General features: G+C 37.7%; 1 protein-coding gene across 4 annotated transcripts in view; it reads right to left on the bottom strand.

Moving 5' to 3' along the window:
* SLC24A2 (solute carrier family 24 member 2) overlaps positions 1-21,296 on the bottom strand; it is a 105,832-nt gene that overhangs the window by 39,731 nt on the left and 44,805 nt on the right. For all 4 annotated transcript variants that reach the window (XM_068176921.1, XM_068176924.1, XM_068176922.1 and 1 more), the window contains exons 3-4: positions 11,782-11,820; positions 10,651-10,759 (exon numbers count right to left, since the gene is read on the bottom strand). In XM_068176921.1, the coding sequence (XP_068033022.1) occupies positions 10,651-10,759; positions 11,782-11,820 (148 nt within the window). The remainder of the gene's footprint in view (positions 1-10,650; positions 10,760-11,781; positions 11,821-21,296) is intronic.

The following is a 21,296-nucleotide window of genomic DNA, read 5'->3' as shown; positions in this document are numbered from 1 at the left end:
ACTGAGTAATTATATCCCATCTGGGATAGACTGGGACTGCTGTGGGAGCATGTAGTATCATTGCAGAATGCAGAGGAGAGAAAACAAATATTCTTTTAAAAAGCAAAATACTTATTTTCCTACTACATCTGGATAATCAGATGCTGTACCCTATGTTTTCACTTGTGGGCTTTCCAGCTGCCAGTCCTTCAAAAATGGGGCTTTTCCACTGAGCTGTTTCTGTGGAAAATACAAAAAGATCCCTTTTGGATAAAAGTAATACTGTTAAAAATTGCACTGAACTTCAGAATTACATATTTTTTGCTTATACTACTACCAGTACTGCTTTATTAATGGTCCTAAACAAATACAGAAAATAATATAAATTAAGTCTTTCAGGTATTTGGCTGTTTTGGGCAGTACATTGAGAGCAACTAAATAATTTATTACTTTGTGCATTTGGGCTCTAATAACATGTGGCCACCTTTCATCTCTTTAAATTGCAAGCCTTCTATTCCTGTTCTCTCTCCTCATGTGTCCTTGCCCTGCTTTTTTTTTATTTTAGGTGGTTTTGCCGTAAAAATAATTTTATTAGAGTTGTCTGCTTTTATATAATTAGTTTATTGCAATTTTATCAAGTTAGAGTGTGAACAGAAATATAACTAAGAATTTTTACAATCATATCAGCAGAGTTCTGTGCAGCTTAAGATAATGACAACATCCAAAGTTAGATCTACCTATTAATTTGCTCTTACTGCAATATTTAAAATGAAGAGTGTAAATCCACCGGCTTTAGTCCATACCATCTAAAAAATCTCCTTGTGGTGATAAATGGAAATTGGTCAGGGTTTTAATTTATATGGGCTGAAGAGCAAATATTTTTAAGTGGATATTCAATGACATATGCAATGGAGTAGAAAGTAAATTAAATTACTATTGCATGTCAGACACCGATTTTGAAATTTTTAGGTGCTTTTATTGCACTTAAATTAAAGAAAAGCATGAAATTGCTTGTTCCTGAGAGCTTTGTTTCTTCTTCTGTCATAAGATACCTTTTTCCTTCTGCCATCAATTCTTGAAGACAAGTGCCAAGCATTCTCTATAATGTAGTAACACCAAACGACAACCAATACAACAGAATTGACTTGGCCTGGATCAAACACAATTCCTGCTGACGTTAAAGAAGGTATTTATCCTTAAACAAACCATTTTCAAATATTCAGGAAAGTAGGAATTTCAAGGTGTAGAAGTGAAAGCCTCATTCTGCAGATGATATTGGGAGTTCAGCAACTGATTCTAGTGGGATCAGGATTTCCTTGAGTATCTGTTGGGCCAGGCACTGTAGGACCTGGAAACCTACAACTCCAACTGAATAAATTTCAGCTATTTTGCCTTCCACCATATCTAAGGAGAATAACAGAAGACAGCATGCCTTCCTTTCACTAGCCAGTCACAAAATCCAACCAGCCTGTGGTGATGAAGTCATCTGTTACGTGCAAACTGTACTAAAGGAAATCTCCCACTTTTCAGCTTCAGTGGAAAGCCCCTCACAGACACTACTATTCCCTGACCTGTACAGGTTTATACATTGCTTATGTTCTTTGTTGTTCATGTTTTAACAAAGAAATACTGAGTTAGGAAGGAACTTAAAATGAAACTAAAGCCATTAAGCATATAAATACATAGTCAGGACAGCTCTACCCTGTGCTGGGATCATGCTTGTATTTAAGTATTCATGTCTTCCTTGCCTTCTCTGTAGGGAACCCCAAGAGGAATACACTGTCTGAAGAACAGGGCAACACTGGAAAAAATTATGGAGAAGAGAAACAAGAATTCTGCATGCAGTGTACAGCTTGAGTAGATTATATTTAAAACAACAAAACAGGACACGCAGAAGTAAATTGTTGTGGAAAATGACAGCAAAACCAACACAAGGATTACATTTCAGATTCAAAACGAAATTAAAGAGGCATCAGACAATTTACGTTGCTTAACTTCTTCCACCTACAAAGATCAATAGGGATTTTGAAGGGAACCTATGCTTCAATTTTATGTAAGTAGAAATACTGTCAATGAAACACAACAATGAGTTGTGCCTTCTCTGAGTTTTGGGAACCTCTGAAGATAAGCAGATCTGACACTTACTGATACAGAGTTGGAGACCATTAACAAAGAGATTAATTTTCCCACTGAACTGCCCTTTCTGAGAGAAATCTGCAAGGCTTTCATTGCCCACAAAGTTACGTATAACAAAAACACAGAGTTTTTAATATCTGTGGGTAGGATAAAAGTTGCAAGCCCACTCACCCTATAGTCAAGGAAGTGCAGCCTCTGTTACCTAGAAAAAGCAAGACCTACATCCCCAAAGTATGACAAGAATGAAATGGTTACTGTAGGTAAGCTAAATACATCCACTCAGTAAAATAATTTAGACTTTGAATGTCTACTTCTTTGATTGATATTATATATTTATGATTGACATATAAAAAAACCAGTGGAACCAAAACCTCATAATAAAATTCTCTTCACTAGCCCAAGACATCATTTTCCCCTATGTCAAAATCACACATTTTTATAGACAGGTCAGGTTCCACAGCTGTCACAGTGACATTTATATCTTCTGTGTGTTATGTGGAAGTTTGTAAATACAACTGGTATCCATTCTTGTCCTAAGTAATACTGGGGGAAACAGCTATATAATTTCTCTCTTTCTGACAGATATGAACTAGCCTATCTAAAATACTGTCTCTGCCTATTTAAATAGACAGTGCCCTTAGCTGCATGTAACCCATATGAGTTTCTACTCTACCTATGCTGTTGGTTACTCTGGCATTATGGGGTTTGATGTTGGAGATACTTTTAAAATACTAATTTCATCTACATTATCATAGAACCTCAGGTATTTAAATTAGGAACACAATTTTGGTGGTCTCTGCTGTAGTTGAAACGTAGCGAAAGGTGAAAGAAGACCTTGCTGGAGAATGATGTGCCTCACTGCTTCACCTATCTCATTTAGCTGTTTGAAAACTTCCCAAGGAAAAAGCTTTCTTTTTGAAAATGACTGTGTGGAGAGTCATGCCACCAAAAGCAGGAAAAGTGCCACTGCAGCAACGATGACCAACAGCACCCTTAGGGTGCTCCACTAGCATTGCCACCAGGTCAAGGAGGTGATACTTTGTTTCCACCAGTGCTCATGAGACATAAGTGGGTGCTGGGACTAGTCCCTGGCTCATCAGTATGGGGCAGTCGTAGACATACCAGAACCAGTCCGGCATTGGGCCACACAGATTATGAGGGGACTGGAACACTTCTCATCAGAGGAGAGGCTGAGAGCTAGGACTGTTCAGCCTGGAGGAAAGAAGGTTCAGGGAGATCTTATCCCCATGTATAAGCACCTGATGGGACAGAAAGAACAAGAGGGAACAACACTTCCTTCAGAAGCGCCCACTGATAGGGGAAGAGTCAGTGAAGACCAACTAAAAACCAGCAAATTTCATCCAGACACTTATAAGGATGATGAGCAAACACTGAAATGTGTCTCCCAAAAAGACTGTGGAGTGTCCATTTATGAACATTTTCAAATCATGACTGGAAGCTGTCATAGTCAACCTGCTGAAGCTGATCCTGCTGGAGCAGGGGATTGAACTAGCTGGATTCTGTAATGCAAAAAGTCCCTTTCAACCTAAATGAGGAAAACTACATCACTTTTGTGAAAGCTAGATACATAAAAAGAGTATGAGTATCTGCCTGACACGACACTACACTTTGAAAATTAGCCTAATTGTCCTTTTCATTGGTTTCCCACCATCATATCAGACTGAAATACCATGGGAAGGAATTAAAGAGAAAACACTGTATTATAATTAGTAGCTACTAATATGTATGCAAGCCTGGCAGGGACCCCCCATCTTCTCTGGCAGAAATCCCTTGCAAACATTTCAATCTGCAGCTGAGAGGAGAGCAAGAACGGTCTGAGCACTGTGCTCAGAGGACTATTTTACCTTGATGGGACAGAAGAGGAACCAAGGACAAGCTGAGTAAGAACAAGGGTGCAAGAAGAAGGATATTCAGCTTCTTTGAAGGCCTATGGGCATCCTAAAGCATGCTCAAGAATGATGAAGGATTTAAAGCAGAGACAGTTAATAATATACAAAATTACTTTCATAAATTTTGTCTAGATTTGCATATTTCTCCATGTTAAATGAAATACTTTTGTGCCTATGTAGTTCTGAATATGTATTTCTTTCTTCTCTGGCATGGTGCTAAGAAGTGGTGAGGCCACACCTTGAATGCTGTGTCCAGTTCTGGGCCCCTCAGTTTGGGAAGGACATTGAGACACTTGAACATGTCCAGAGGAGGGCAACGAGGCTGGTGAGGAGTTTGGAACACAAGCCCTATAAAGAACAATTCAGAGAGCTGGGATTGTTCAGCCTTGAGAAAAGGAGACTCAGAGATGACCTTATCACTCTCTACAACCTCGTGAAAGGTGGCTGTAGTCAGGTGGGGGTTGGTCTATTTCTCTGGTCAGCAATTGACAGAATGAGAGGTCAGTCATAAGCTGTGCCAGGGGAAGATTAGGTTAGATGTCAGGAAAAATTTCTTCACTGAAAGAGTGATTGGGCACTGGAATCGACTGCCCAGGGAGGTGGTGGAGTCACTGTCCATGAAGGTATTTTAAAAAAGACTGGAAGTGGCACTTGGTGCCATGTTTTAGTTGATGAGGAGCTCATAGGTTGGACTCTATGATCTCAAAGGTCTTTTCCAACCCAGTTCATTCTGTGATTCTCTGATTCTGCGCTTCTGTGAAGTGCACTCAAGTCCTGCCGCATAACAGAATTAAAGAATGGTTAAGGTTGAAAAAGATTTCTGAGATCCATATTCTGAAGATAAGGAAAGTGAAAGTGCTCAGGCTACTTCAGCCATGCAGGAGCTGAGCATTACCCATGAGTTATTGTAAGCTGAGCTGTGTGGCCTTACTTCTCTGAGGATATAGCAAATAAACAGCTTCAGGCAAACAAGGTTTCCAATGGCACTAAAGGCAGTGAGCACAGGCATGATGGTGCATCTCACCTAGGCCATAGGAAGAGTAAGAACATGTGTTTTTTGCAAAATGAGACAAAAGCTGGGAGGTTGATGAGTAACTGTCCAGGCAAAGGCTACCCAACCTCTGCCAAATGTCTTTTGGGTAAGCTAACAGTTTCCATGACATCTAAGAAAAGTACCCAAGTAGCGGGAGCAAATGAAGCAGAACAGTTTGGGGTGAATGGAAAAGCTGGAAAATTCTTAAGACCAATATGTAGGAACACAACAGCATCTACCAAGCCATTATAAATAATTCACTACTATGTCAAAAACTTTGAGTATTGTTCCTTATTTTCCTGAGAACTATGAATGCAGGTTTTCTTTTTACAGTGACAGTACTGTATTTTTCTGTGTTTAGTGAAGGAAGTGTCAGAATTGTAAGCTCAGCTTTATGTAACAGAAGGTTACATCTCTTACCAATAACATGCACCATATTTATATCTTTAAAAAAAAAAAAAGTACAGCATATAAGATAAACAATTAATTTTCTGCAGAAGTACGTCCTGTAGTTTTCCATTTTGGAAATAGGACTAGAGATGGGAATAGGAGAAAATTACCAAAGATATCTACTTCCCTAATTCTCACTGGGGACTAAGACATGACAGAGATTTATCTCACACCCCTTTTCATGCAGAGGATATAATTTGCATATGAGTTACAGCCTTGTCACACAGAGCAAGAAAGTCAGCAACTAGCTAAATTCTCACTTGTGGGAGATGTTTTGCTGGCCTGTGGCACCTTATCAGCAGGCAGAAAAGGGGTGCTATGATAATGAAATGATCTCATTCTTCCTATATCTTGATAAAGCTGTGCAAGAAAAACAATGTAGCCTCAGATCGCACTGGTGCTCTAAATCCTCACTTCAGTGCTGGTATCTTCCCTGTTCAATAGAGCACCTGTAGGAGCCTTCAGAGAGAAAATGCTCCCTCCACACTTCTGAAGGAATCATCTTTACAGAAACCTACAGCTTATAGGGAGAAGGTAGGATGACTATTCATGGCACACTTTCATAAAAAATACTTACCATCTTATTCTTGCCCTGCTCCCACTGCAAAAAAACAGCCACCTTCTATTAAAAAACGTAAAGAGATCTTTGTAAAACCTACACTTTCATGACCCAGGAATATCCCTTTCAAAATTAGGACAAAGGTATCTGAGGTACAGGACTCAGAAGAAAACAGATACAAATCATCAATGATTTTCATGATTTATGTTCAGGTTGCTTAGATTTTGGATTGGGGCCTGAACAACACAGCAGATCAGATGATGCCACCCTTATTCATACAGGTAATATTGTTATGAACAGACCAGATGGATTGCAAGACTAGCACTTAAGCAGAAGCAAATATGGCATAGGATTTCCTGGGGATTAATGACTGGCTGAGAGTTGATGATAGCCAGAAACACAGGCAGTCATTAATCTTAATCTTCAAGAAATTATGTCTATCAAGGTCATTATTTCTGTAATAAAATAAAAGCAAACAAATACCTAATGTCATACAGATATTTATGTTTTTAATGAATGATGATGTCTCAGCTGCAATGTAAAGTTCAAGTCTCATTAACAAACATCCTACACATTCACCTGCTAGAGTGGCTGAACTCTTATCTTCTTAGAAGCTTTACGCTGAGACCAAGATTTTGAAGGGGAGAAGCCTTCCTTGTCTAGACTGTTAAATCCACAGCATGACTGCACACCTCCCTGAATATAAAGAGCCAAATATCCAGCAGCTCCCACTGATCTCAGATATTGCTCATCTGTCAGAGGTGGGCTGAACACTTTGCAAGCCTACTGATTCTAGAGAGTTTGCAAGTTGGCTTTTACAAGACAGCCACAAGCTATACAAAGCCACATTAATGTGACAAGGGAAAAGGAAGGACAGGTTCACAAGCGTGTAATAGTATATTGGGACTGCTCTGTTTATCCACATTTTGGAAGGTTAATCTTACTCTCTCATTTCATGTTATCCTACTTGCAATCAAGTGCATTTTTAACATGCTTTCAATTGCAGTAGAGGTTGGTTCTGACTTCACAAATGAATTATTCAGAAGTAAATTTGATGAGCTGGTTTTCTATAAATACACTGAATGTTAATGCAGTAATAATGGTGTGTAGGTCAAGCTGATCTTTAACAGTCACATGGCCTGTTTATACACTCTGTACAGCTTTTGCTACCAAGGGGATGCAGATGGGACTTCTTCTCTGTCACCCTTGCAAAATCCACACAATTCCAAATGACAGTGCAATGTGCCTTCTGATGCCCCCATTTCCCTTGCAATTGTTCAAGGGAATGTAACAGTGAATTTTATGACTGATTTAAAGAGAAAGAAAAGCTGGATCTCTCAGCAGCAGTGCAAAAATTAGAAATGTAACTTCTAAAGGCAATATTAGATCTAGAAGCCCTCAAGAATCAAGCACAGAGCTCACAGACTTTAGCCACACTTTTCCAGCCACCGAAAATATAGATCATTTGGCTGTGACAGCTGCAGTGTTGCTGGTGTCTGATCAGGAAGTAATCTGACTAATGGACCCAGCAGTCCAGAAAGACAGCAGGTCATGAAGAAGCCATCTTAGGGAAGAAGGCTGAAAGAAGGTGGGTGCAGGTGAGTGAGATCCAGTATGAGAAAGGCCAAGAAGTAAATGCTAGAAAAACGCAGACAAAGGAAATGCAGCAAGGAGGAGGAAGATGTAAGGAGTATGCCCAAGTGCAGGGGCTGCCAGAGTCCCCGTGTATATGTTAGCTTTGATAGACGTCTTTCAAACTTTTTTTTTATTTGAGAGTGGTGCTTTTTAATGCTTTCATAAATTGTTCTTTTTCTGCACATCCAACAAATTCAGCAAATGATGCAATGTTTTTGACCTATTGATCTAAGTCCTCATCTGGCAGAAACACTGAGGAAATTTAAGCTGACTAAAGTAAGAATGAAAAATTTTTATAACATCTTTCTGCTATTCCTTTGAGTCTGACCCATACTTGCATCAAATTATTTGGAAGAAACCCTTTAGCTTCACAGGTCATGCAGCAGGTCCATCATCATTCATTACATGAATGCAGCAGAGCTGATTTTCTTTGCTTACACAAAAGTCAAAACTGTTGAGTTTTTTTGATACAGGAAAGGACATGTAAATTGGAGAGAGCCACATGGGTCAAAGAAGGCACCAGGTACTTCTTTACATTTCTACATCTCCCCAGATAATGGGTTTATAGAGCAAAGGACTGATTTCTCAGACACTTTAAATAAATACTATTTCTTTCAATTTGTAACAATTAAATGCTATTGGCTTAAAAAATGATTCAGCTGACATAGTAAAAGACTCTTAAAATAAAGATGATGCACTAATTTGTTTCTTCAATGTCATTATACACAGATTAAAACACAAAAAGATGGGGAGAAATAGGTCGGTAAAATTCATACAGATCCAAGCAGATAATTAATATTGTATATAGTAGGTATCCACAACCATTTTCACACATAGTTTCAAGTGAATGTAAGATTAAAATACAATGACATCCAAATGTATTAACTATCATTACCTGCCTCAACCTGACACAGTATTTACATAAAATGAAATTTTTCTTTCATGGAAGTTTGCAGAATAAGCTGAAAATGGAAAAATTAATACAGACATTCAAAAGCTTAAAATCTCCGAAAGCAACATGAGTGTGTTCAGTGGAGACATCCAGTACTCCTCATGTTTGCCCTTCAAACTGCCTGCTGGGGAAAAGATCTTGAAAGCCAAGTCTGTGTATAAATGAGGTGGTGCCTCAGAAAAGGTTAATAATGTGTGACAGAAACATGGATGCATTTTTCTCAGATTTTTCCTACAGTCGTAAGTCTATTTATAAAAAGCTAAAACCAGAGTTCCAAATGCAAAAACAAGTGATTGAATGAATTGCACTTTCATGCTCTCATGAACTAAAATTTGAATTCTGTAAAGTCAGCAAAAGCTTGAAATACTGGCTTCTTTATATATACCAACTTAAATATCTGCACATACATAGGCTATTTTCCAGCAGATTTTTGGCCATTTCTTCATGGAAGTTTTGCATTAAAATACAGGGTTTACTTGAAACGTAGGTAGATTTTTTTCCCCTTTGTAAATTTAACTCAATGTGCTAGTTTTAATGAAACATCCAGATAATGAAATGGCTACTCCCTTGCACTTACTTGAAGGTCACAATATATTTCTATTCCCAGTTTCTTTAAAGCATAGTACTTCCAGGACAAATGTAAGATTTTGGAAAGGAAAAAAATCTGTACACAGTGAAGTACTACATGCGAAAAAACCCTGAAGAAAATGTTACTGGATTAATTTAAGTAAGATTTATGCATTGCAAACATCTCTATCAATCCACAATTGTTTCAATTTTATCAGTCATTTCACTGACATAATGAAAACCAGAATTGAGATACTTGACAAACTTAATTATAAGTAATACCTGTTTGTCAGAAGTGTAGGGCTTTTGTCTCTCTGAAGGTGAATTTCAGATTTCAAACCTCTTTTGTCCTTCACTGTTGTGAAGGGGGAAGCCTCTGGGTCACACTACACAGTGCAAGCTTACTACAGCAGAAAAGTAAGCAGGTCTGAACACTGAACAAGCTATGTATGGGAAACAAGTGAAATAAGCTTGAGCAATGGAAAAATACCTGAGAGATGATCTTATTCTCAACTTACATTAGGTTTAAATTGTGCTCCAGTCAACAATTTTAGCTTTCTTGTACTCTGCAATCTGTCATGTATGCTCATGTGAAATGCTATATATAGGTTTTGGTCACTGAAGTTTAAAAGGTCTGTCAGTAATATTTTAGCTCTCTTTAGAACACCCCTATTCCTTCACAAGTGCAATTTGTCAAGACAATTATTACTGAGCAAGAGAAGTCCTACAGACACACAGACATCAAGTAACACATGGGCTTGAATTTTTTTGGTTCTTCTACTAGAATCTGAAAGTCAGATCACCCCACAATTACAAAGCCAATATGGTTTTCCTGCCAGCTTCTCAGATCAAAGCAGTGGTCTTCTTGCTAATTTGTCAAAGAAGCAATAAATCATGCCACACTTCAATAAAGCAAGTAAGCTGTTTACATACATGTAACACAGAGGTACCTTAGCTGCATTTTTATCAATGTCAGCATTAAACAACCTGAAGTCAAATAAACAGAATCTCATTCTTTTCTACAGTGCACATGACAAATTATCCACCATTGTGACTTTTTTTTTTTAATAAAATCAAAATCAGGGAGGAAAACAAACAAAAATCTTTATGAAAGTATAGGATGATACAGTTTGTGTAGCTTTTACATTGCTGCTGGAGCCAGAAGAGAAGAGAATCAGTACTTATGCATCGACCAAGCGACCAGTTTTAGTTTCACTTTAATGAACACATTTCCTAAGTGGAAAGTCTTGGTAGGAGTATGTATATCACACCATAAAAGTGCAGAACTCTCTTAGAAAATCCAGACGCATTCAGAAAAGACTGATGAAAGCAAGAGAAATGCAAAAAACAGTTTCATGGAGGAAAAGAAAAAGAAAGCATTTGTTTGCTTTTGCATCAGGAAAGCAAAAAAAAAAATTAATAGGCATACCTTCGGCAAGTGGGTCAAGTGTGTGAATCATGAGCTGGAAGATGCTGTTCCTCATTAGACTGTTGTGGAGAGATGCGGAACTTCCTCCCCGCTGGAGATGTGGCTTGGTCTAGGGTAAAAAATACGGTGAAGAATTTAGGGTCTTTGTGTGGAAAGATGTCTGAAACAATATGAATGAATCTCACACCTCACTGCACAATGAAACATTTTGAACTATTGCCTATAGCAGGGTATGTAAAGCTACGAACTTTATTACCCATTGCCATAACTATAGATAATTTCTCTGGAGGGGATGGATTGTCAGAACAGCCATCAGTCTCCCAGACTCAGGAAAAAAAAAAAAGGCAAAAAATTCCTTCTTTGTGAAAACTCATAAAGTGTTAAGAAAATTAAAACCTTATAAGTGCATCAGGAAGAACTAATAATTTCTTTCTTTGTAGAACCTTTTGATTGAATCCCTGGAGTAAGTTGCAATTTTTATTACTTCAGTACATTGCAAATATGTGTATGATCAAAACTATGGAGAAAAAGGGCAGACAGTAGTACTGTTTTTCAATTGCACTCAGTCAGAAACATGCTCCTCTCTTCGGCTGGATCCACTAAACTCTCATGGCAAAAAGAGATTGAAAGTGTGGTAAGGCAGTACAGACATCTACAGTAATGAATATAATATACAAGCTTCTTTTGCATGCTTGTAATTAAATACAAAACATACTCTGAGATTCTGTTCCCCATGCAATTGTCTAGTACAATAATCAATGCACTGTATATATCTCACAGAGTAAGACTGTTTTGTGGCTGCTTGTTTCAATAAAAAGGACAGTGAGACCCAACAGACTACTGACTACAAAGACCCTAAAATCCAATTAGAAAGAAAATAATATTTGGCAATAATATGTGGATTAATCTTCGGTGTCATACACATATATAGTGATAAATTATAGAAACCAATAAAGAAGATTAATTCACTGCGTTATGTTTGGAAATAAATTATTTAAACTCTCTAGCAGTAATAGGAAGAGAAAGAAATCCCAGCAATTTAGAAAAATGTTGATGCATGGCAAACTAATGTAAGGCTTGCCTCACCACCCCCCTGAGAAACAAATGCTCAAATGCATAATTGCTGCCTACCGTCAACGTTTGGTCATCCTTGTCTCCAGCATTAGGTGACTGCATGAATGGGAAAAAGAACAAAAAGAAGTGTCAGATGGAGCACACAGGGAGTGGAAAAGCAGTAGAACATCACACATGTTTGATCCTATGAATTCTGTTGTGACAGATTTTTGAACTACTCAAGGCATTCTACTGATCAAGTAAATCAGAGTAAATTCACACTGCAATGTGCAAGCGCCTTTTACTCTCGTCAGTTTCCTGGGCAGGAACTGTTGTAATTTTGGGCCTGGCACAGCAGCTGGGCTGCAGATCACAACGTTCATGTCATACATATTACCCAGGGAGGCAAACTCCCTGTACGGGAACCAGTTTGAGAGGGTGAAGATAGAAGACTAAGGGCAACAAGAAACTCAGGATTGACCAACTGCTCCACAAAAAGCCTAAAAAGAATAACCTTCGTATTTTGCAGGAAGAGACAAGGCAAGGAAATGAAAAAACGTGTTTCAGTTTACCACTCCCTACAAATTACCATTTAGCTCTGATTAAGGGCAACCAACGTGGCACACACTGCCCTGCCATGAAGGAAAATGAGACTCTGAATGGGTTTTAAATTATTTTCTCCATCTCAAAGACTCTTTAGTGCTATGTAATACACAGAAGAAAAAATTACATCACAACTGTTCTACGAAACAATCTCTCCCATTCAGTGAAACACAGTTTTTGGACATACATCAACAGTGATTTTTTGGACATGCCTTTTGGGTTAACTAACTTTGAAGGTTAAGTGGAAGGCAAGCAGCCATGAATAAACCCTGATGACAGAGCAAATCCTCTATGTCCCATAATAAATACAAGAATAATGAGAACCAAACTCCTTGTCAAAAATGTACTGCTACAGCTCTGACTATTAACTCAAAGAAAGTATAATCAGACAACAAAAACATTTTCATTCTAATAAAGGAACTTTATGCTCTATTGAAGTTTTATGCTCTATTGAAGAAAACTATCACAAAAAGAACTTTGAAAGGAATAAAAAGAAAAGGAATAAAAAGAAAATGCAAAATCTGTGTTCTAAAATGTCATTTTAAAAGTAGATGCATCTCAGAAAATGTTGGCCTAATGCGTACATATATATGGTTATATGTTATGCATATTCATGCGTTTCAGATACAAACTCACAAAAATTAGCAAATCCACAATTTATATGTGAGTATTTTGAGGGACCTTCATGAAAACAAAATCCATCTCACAGCAAAATTTGCAAGAAAGCAAAAAGGACAAGCTGGGAAAGGCTTTTATTGTCTCCAAATAAAAGCAGTTTAGGGTAATTGAGTCCTAAGGATCAGTGGGTATAGTTATAGAAGTAAAGTCTGTGATAGATGGATAAATGTGCAGAACTGGAACTTGATAAGAAGTTAAAAAAATATATTATTTGGAACTTTGATTTCCTGAAGATAGGAAATCCATTTTTTAATTTTTAATATTGAAAGAAATGAGAATGTATAATTGATGAAACTGAGTACATTGTACTATCCACCTGATAAAGGTCTGAAGAGTATCACTTTTCAAAATTTCATGTTGAATGAACACTTCTCATTTATTTGAAAAAGAATGAGATGAAGCTAAATGAATGCATAAAACCAGCTAGTTGATAATTTGCACCACATAATTCAATTAGTAAAAGATAATTATATAAAAAAGTAAAAGAATAATGAAACACATTTTCCATATGCATTAAGGAAACAGAAGTGTGAAATAATTTAATTACTTGCCAATACAAATTGGGGTATACACCATGAAACAGATTTTTAAAATTATTTTTTTCCACACATGATTACCCATGCAATTGTTTCTCAGTTTAACTTGCCAGTCAAGTTATATTCTAGCAGAAATATTCAGGACAATTTCAAAAACAGGAATGTAAACAATTGTTTGACATTCTGGTGATACTAAATACTTCTATTTCCTGGATTATATCCTGGAGAAATAATAAAAAACCCACCTTTCAACAGTGTCTTAAACTACGGCAGTGAAAAATTCAGTCGTGTTGCTGTTTACAGTATTGGATGGCATTTTGTCCAAACTAGGATGGAAAATTAAACTATTTTACCATTGGCAAAAAGAATCCTTCTTTGAACTTTGAAGTTTTGAACATGGTCTTTGCTATTTAGCTTTGGTATCATACACTGCATGGGAAAGTATTTTAAAGTATCATTTATCCCTTGCAGAAGCATTGAGTATTCAGGCATTTTATGCCATCTGCCTTTGAGGCAACACTTAAAAACTGGTGTTTCTTTGCACTGGGAGAGAATACTGCATTTATGGACACACTCAGCAATGATATTTAAAAGAAAATACACGGTTTCTGTAAAGATAGGTTGGTTTTAAATCATGGCAACTGTTGCATGTTAGTTCCCTTAGGATCAGAAAGAGATGAAGGTTCCATGTCTTATACACTATAAATATTTCTGAAGATTTTACTAGTAAAAATTATCTTTTGCAATTACATGCTTTAATTTCTTTAAAACTACGGACTCATTATGATTCTGTAAAGTGAAAAGAAAGCCTTCTAGCATACCTTCATATTCAAAATATTATACTGTATAATATCCATTATACTGTTTTTATCAGAATTATAAAATGATTAATCATTAGACAGATCACTATTTTTTTTGAGAATTAATGGATTATTTGTTAGCTCTCCCATACCCCATGGCAGGACATAAGAATTTGTCCATCCTCCTGATGCCATCAATGATCATGTATTCAAGCTTGCTTCAGGTGAGCTAAAAGTCTTAAAACATTTTGTTTCAGGAAGGATACATTAAAAATGTCTACTTGATATGGATAAATGTTTTCTGGAATTTTTTTATACGTCTCTCTTCCTCAGTGAACTAGGTTCATCAGTGATTGAGCCTGACAACTTCCTTGACTTGTTTGGGAACATATGCTGTTGAAAACCAGGCTTCTGAGTAATTAATGCAAGAGGTGATGGCTCACTAAGTGCCTGGTTAGTCTCCCAGTGCTTTCCTTTGAGATAAAGGCCATCATGACAGTCAAAGGAGGAGCAGAATCTATAAAAAGCTCTAGATATTTGACACAGAGCATCCCTGTTAACAAAAGATGGCTACTAACTTGAATCATCTGTTAGAGTGTGAACTCCACAACCAGAATCAGAAAGCTGACTGTCTGCAGCTCAAGCAATTGTTGCCCTAATTGAAGCTTCCATGTTAAAGTAGCCAGAAACAATGAACTGGACTGCCCATTCTCTTCTCCTAACATGAGAAAAGCAAGTTGTCAAACAAAAGCAAGTAAAAATGTAAAGGGATTTCAACACCCTTTCTGCAGTGTGGGTTCACATCTCTTTTCTTCTTGATAAATATTTTCCAAATATAATAATGAAAAGCTGTTAAAAATCAATCAATCAGTCAATCAATCAATCAGCTTTTTTGGGAATAATGGCATTTAATGACATTTGTTTGTCTGCAGTGTGGTGCTGAATGCAATATGGTGTCTCCAATTATTGTATTATATGAGCCCAGACAGAAATCTGCAAAATTGCCTCAAGATGCTTTCTAGCCCAGGACTTGTGCTGCTCTCTCTTACGCCTGCTTTAAAAAGTGGCATTTGGACACAGCAACTTTACAGCTGGCAGTGAGTCTCCACTTCTAAGTTCTCAAGTAAATTATAGAAGATAAGTTTTCTTGGATCATTTGTCTAGAATTGTCTAATCTTACACTTAAGGTCTGTAGGGTATTTTGTTAGACTGAACAGCAGAAAAATGAGATAGACTTCAAAGTCAGCCACTGAAGTCAATCTAGTTAACCTAAGACAGTTTAGTTAATTTCTAAAAACCAGTATCCTAAGGAGTGCTAGTAATGCACTTGGAATAGAACTGTTCTGCATTTCTTGGAAATTATATGGTAAGTCAAGTTAAAACATAACTAAAATCCTAGAAACAAATTCAGCTAGGCAGATTTCAAAAATAAGCCTAATAAGCTTAGTGATGGAACCAAAAAATGAAGCTAATATTTTCATCTAGTTCTCTTAATACATACATCTTTGAATTTCACCAAAATAAAATCCCTTAGAGCTCCTTTCTTTGAATACTCCAAAACAATCCAAAGTTATAACCTTTTACCTACTTGATGGTTGGCTCGAAAGATCAAATCCTAGTGGTCTCAATATGCTTACACTAAAATTCTAGGTATCCATATTGACCATCACCAACTGCAGAATCTCTGTGAGGTGCTGCAGTGGAGCCAGTACAACTAAACTGAAGGTGACACACCTCATTACTCCACTCTCTAGATTATTTCTGTAGAAAGGCTGTAAGTAGCTGCAAGGGAATACCTCTGTATTCAAGCTATAGTAAACTGATGGTAAGGATTTTAACTTAGATGTTACTGCTTAGACATCAGTATCTGAACCCAGACTGTGAATTAACACTCCATAAAGGACCCTCGATCTTATTTAAAATAGAGGAAGAAAAAGCTTTAGTAACCACTGTATAAAAATATGCTAAAGTTGTTTTTAACTTTACCTTCTTTCTTCTTTTCACCTAAAAAGTAAAATGAAACAGGGAGTTTTAGCTAAAGAAGCAGATTTCTGTATTACTGTAGAAAGTAAATATGATTCACAAAACCACATAGAAAATTAACCTGAGGTTGTAAAGTTGCTTTACTCATCCAAATGAAGAATTTATTAAATTAGAGGTTGAACTTCCAAAGACATAAACCTGGACCACCAAAATGGAATATCTGGCTACATTTATAACTGCTTGTTTAGAGGCACCAAGTGTGAAAGCTGTAGCTCTGGAACAAGTAAAATGGCTTTGTTATTTCAGATCAGTTGTCTCTTTTATGCCAGTCTATTCATGCAATTACCCAATGTGCATACACATAGTGAATCCTCATAAATGTTCAGGAGAGATGCATCTTAGGTGATTTGAGCAGTGACAAATAGATGGTGTAAGCTATCAGTTGGTAAATAACATGCTAAAGTTAGGTCAACTGATTTAATTCCAGATATCTGTGCATGCCACTGTGTGAAATAAGGCTCTTCTAGTCAGAGTGTGTAATCAATTATATAGTATTTAGTTACTCATCATGTGTAAGGAATAGTCTGCCCCATGTCTCTTACCTCCTCTGAACTTGCTTAAAGTCAGGTATCTTTGGCTTAGAGTGGCAATGTAATAGCTCAAGCTTAAAGACTCCATGAGTTTTTAATCCCCTTAGTGTCAAAAGTAATTATGCAGTTTTAAGTTGTCCCTCTTATCATCATTTCAAGACTTACTAATGAAGTCACCTTTTGCTATTTTTTGAGTCAAATAATTTAGCACCACAGCTCGGTATGTCTATGTAACTTTCAGGAGGGCAAAAGAATCAATAAACAAACAAATCAATAAACAAACCTAGGTACTTAGCAGTCATTAGATACACATACACAAAACGTGTTCACAAGTGACAGTTTAAGTACTTCAGTATGGATTTATGTGGATAACTTTAAAATATGTGGATTTAAAGTCTTTAATATGCTGCTACTTCATCAACAACATTACATGAGAAAGCATAAGTGAGTGCATTAGTATAAGTTCTTGAAACTTAAGAAATTTTGAAGTAAAATCACCTAAAAAACAAGAAGCAAAATGTAAGGAGGGGACTGGGAAGGTTTTAATCTGAACTGCAACTACACCATAGAGACCACTGACAGGAAACACTTGCTCTTCATTTCTTGTAACTCAATCAAACATGAGTGGCTTAGTAAGAAGCAAGTAAAAAAAGCATTTCCTGATACTTCTCCTTGCCTAAATGCACAAAGGATCTATTACAGATAATGGAGGTTTCAGAGTTTGCCTTAGAAGTGGTCACAATAATTCCCAGAGGGGAAATTGTTTGACAGATCTCATCTGTGGCTGTTGCTATGCTGATTTGCAGCTCCTGAATAAATTTCACTGCAGTCAGTTGGCTGTATACTGCAGAGGATTCATCACATGGGCAAAAAGGCTGCAGTTTGACTGCCTTTCCACCTCCAGCACCCTGGAGATCCTGAAGGACAGCTCCTGCTGCAGAGAAGAAACCAGCCTGCACAGCCCATAGGGAGGAAATGCTGAATCAACACATCCTCAGCTGCCCTCATCATGTCCCTGTTCCACCAAGATATGCTCACTTCTCTCATCTTATTTCACAGCTGCCTTTCCCCTCCAGGCAACTTTTTTGTTACCACGATCTCCACCGACTTTATTGTCAGCTGGCAGAAATGCCTGATTGAACTCCCTGGATAGTGGCTGCAAGAAGAATATAAGCAAATGTGTGAGGGGCATGTACAATAATGAATGATATTGGGAAAACTAACTGAGTATCGCTGACAGTGGATATTTCCCACTGTGCTAGAAAGGGACAGAGAATAGAACGTAGAACACTGGCCAAGGGAAAGTCTTGGCTAACCTGTGGGACTGCCTTTTACATGAAACAGTAATAACATTAAAAGTGATCTAATTCACACATAAAAAAAAAAAAAAGAGAGAGTGGATCTACAGGAAATCATCACGAATACAGTTGGTTTTGAGGTACAAACCTTCCAAATAACTGTGTTTCAAAACATAAAATCATCATCCCTGGGAGCATGATGGCAGCTATGGGCTGCAGGAACATGGGTATCAGTTTTACACCAGTGTAACAGGAAAATCTATCAGTCAGCTTCTGTTCCTCCATTTCCTCATTTGTTAACTAGGATTAGAGACACTGTTTGTAAAGTACTTTTTTCTTATGGAGACAGCTGCCTGCTTTAGGGGCAGATTACTGGGTATGACTGCCCCCTCTGCAGAAATTAACTGTGCTCATTTGGGTTTTGCATCTCCTGCTGAGCACAACATAAAAGTTCATTTCAATAAGCTACAAAGCAAATCTTCTTTGAGAGCAGCATCTCCAATAGCTATAGATAAAGGATCAATATGTACCTCCTACAATGTTTCGTTAGCTAACAAACATCTAAGATTTTAATTTTTTTTTGCGCTATTTGTGTCTCTAACAAGTCTGAACCTATGGGTTTACAAGATTATATGAGAATTCATGTAATCAAAGCACACATAACACTTGCACATGCCATAGGATGTACAAGTGCTTTTTACATCCCATAGGATGTTAGACTAATTCCTCAACCCTGCAAGAGGGAAACAAATGAAAATATGATGGTTTAATTTTTTTATTCACCCACTAATTGGATTATGTTACAGTTCTCAGTTTTACAATATGAAACTAGACATCATGCCTAAGACAAAGTATTACTAAAAGAAAGTATCTTAATTTTACCTCTTTGATGCAACAGTATTTCAGGCTCACTGTCCTCATAACTGACACTGAATACCTTCTGCCTCTATATTAGTCCTTCAGATAACCATTTTCAGCTTTTCCATCGCTGCCTCTTAGGTCTTTCTATCAAAGGAAACATGGAAATGCCATCTAAGGGTTTGTCTTATACCTGGTGCAGGGATAAGAAATGGTAGGGAGAAAATCTTTTATGAAGAAATTGAGAAGAAATCTTACAGAAGAACCTGCAGATAAGAAACGAGCACTGTGCTGCAAATGTGCATGATGGAGCTGTGGACAGAAAAGCAAGTAAGATTTCCAAATTTCATCTACAACCACAAAATAAAACAAAAGAGTTTTCTTCAGATTAGGAGAAGAAAAAAGAGGACTACATTAGCTTCTGTCTCACTCTGATTACACCTGCTCTTAACTATTTTTCTACAGTGTTCTGCTTGGCATTAAGATGAAGGAGATCTAAGATTTGTGACTGAAATCAAGAGCATCCCTGTGCGCTGGGATTCTAGAGACCAACAGACATGTTCTGGACAATCTGCAGTATGCACATGCCAGGTTACTTTTAACTCTTTTAGAGCTAAGAGATGAAACTGAGGCAGAAAGACCTAAATGACACTGTTCTTCCTAAACAAAGGGTTACAACATTCAGACCTTAAATCAGACCTCCCCCATTTTGGCTCTCAGTGACTGGATAATTAGAGAAATTGTGTCCTTTATGACAACCGAGGATAGAGAGAAAATCTTTGTTCTCACTTTCCTTCACCAGTGCTATTTTTACACTGCCTTTCACACTACTGATTTGTCCCTACAACTATGAACCAGATGCCTGCAGGGTAATCATTGCCAGTGTCTCTGTTGCTCTTCCTTGCAAAGTCTGGTCCTCTCAAAACAGCTTCCAATTACTATTTAAGCTAAACATACAGCTCCAAGGATAATTCCTCTTGTGATGGAAGAGAATAAGGCATTGGGGAAAGCAGATGTGCTGGAGTTAGGAAGGACTTACATGGATGTAATAGGAGACCATAGCTACAGGAAAGCAAGAGAGGGTTCATGGTGAGGTAGTGAGCGTGGTAGTACTGGTGTTACTGAGGTACAGCTCTTAGCTGTGTTTCACCTCTTTATCCCATTTACAGCCTATGGCAAAAACATTTCTTCACCTGTAAGCTGCCAGATGAGCTTCACTGCAAAATGTGAAGTTTCTCTGAGACTTTTGCTGAGAAATGCTATTTTGGACACCAGCCAAATCAGAGTCTGCAAGGTCTTTCAATTAGCAAGAGAAGAGAAACTCAGAGTAACTCCATCCATCTTTTATGTAATTCCATTCCACTACAATAAAAGTCTGGTATCTCTAAGTCTGCAGTCTCTAACTGCAGCAGTCACAAGCACAAGACCATGCCATTACACCTAGCTGTAAGCATCCTTTTAGCCATCAGTTACTCCCCAAATGCACAGTCTGTCTCTATCATAAAATCACAGAATCACAGAATATATTGAGTTGGAAGGCACCCACAAGGATCATCAAGTCCAACTCCTGCCCTATACAAGACAGCTCCAAGAGTCACGCCATGTGCCTAAGAGCATTGTCCAAATGCTTCTTAAGCTCTGCCAGGCTGGTGCTGTGACCGCTTCCCTGGGAAGCTGTTCCAGTGCCCAATCACTCTTTGGGTGAAGAACCTGTTTCAAACTAAAACTTCCCTGACACAACTTCATGACATTCCCTCAGGTCCTGTCACTGGTCACCAGAGAGTTGAGATAACTGCCTGGACCTCTGCTTCCTCTTAAGAGGAAGTAACAGACAGTGATGAGGAGGTCTTTTCCTCTCATGATTTTTCCTCCAGAACCTGTGCTTCTTTCATTGTATCTTAGACTTTCCTGGTGCCTTTTCTCCTACCTCATTGGCAGGCACACAACACAATGCTCATGGAAACCCAGCCCATCAGGAACACTTCTGATTCAGGGAGCTATCTGCTTTCAATAAGAAGTGTGGTCATAACTAACTGCACCCAGAAACAAGAGGACTACTTTCAATATTACCCAGCCCAAACAGTCCTTCTTCAGTGTAAAAGGTACACCAAATTGAAGGATCAGGGAGAGTTTTTAACAAAAACTACACCCTTGCATTGAGTGAAGCCACCTAAGACAGAGGAGATTTGAAACTAAGAGCTGAACTTGCACAGTGAAGCTGGACCCTCATAATGAAATACGCTGGAT

Source organism: Anomalospiza imberbis, chromosome Z, assembly GCF_031753505.1.
Source record: "Anomalospiza imberbis isolate Cuckoo-Finch-1a 21T00152 chromosome Z, ASM3175350v1, whole genome shotgun sequence".
Lineage (NCBI taxonomy): Eukaryota > Metazoa > Chordata > Aves > Passeriformes > Viduidae > Anomalospiza > Anomalospiza imberbis.
The sequence above is the reverse complement of the archived record's forward strand: the minus strand, read 5'-3'. Positions and strand labels throughout refer to the sequence as shown.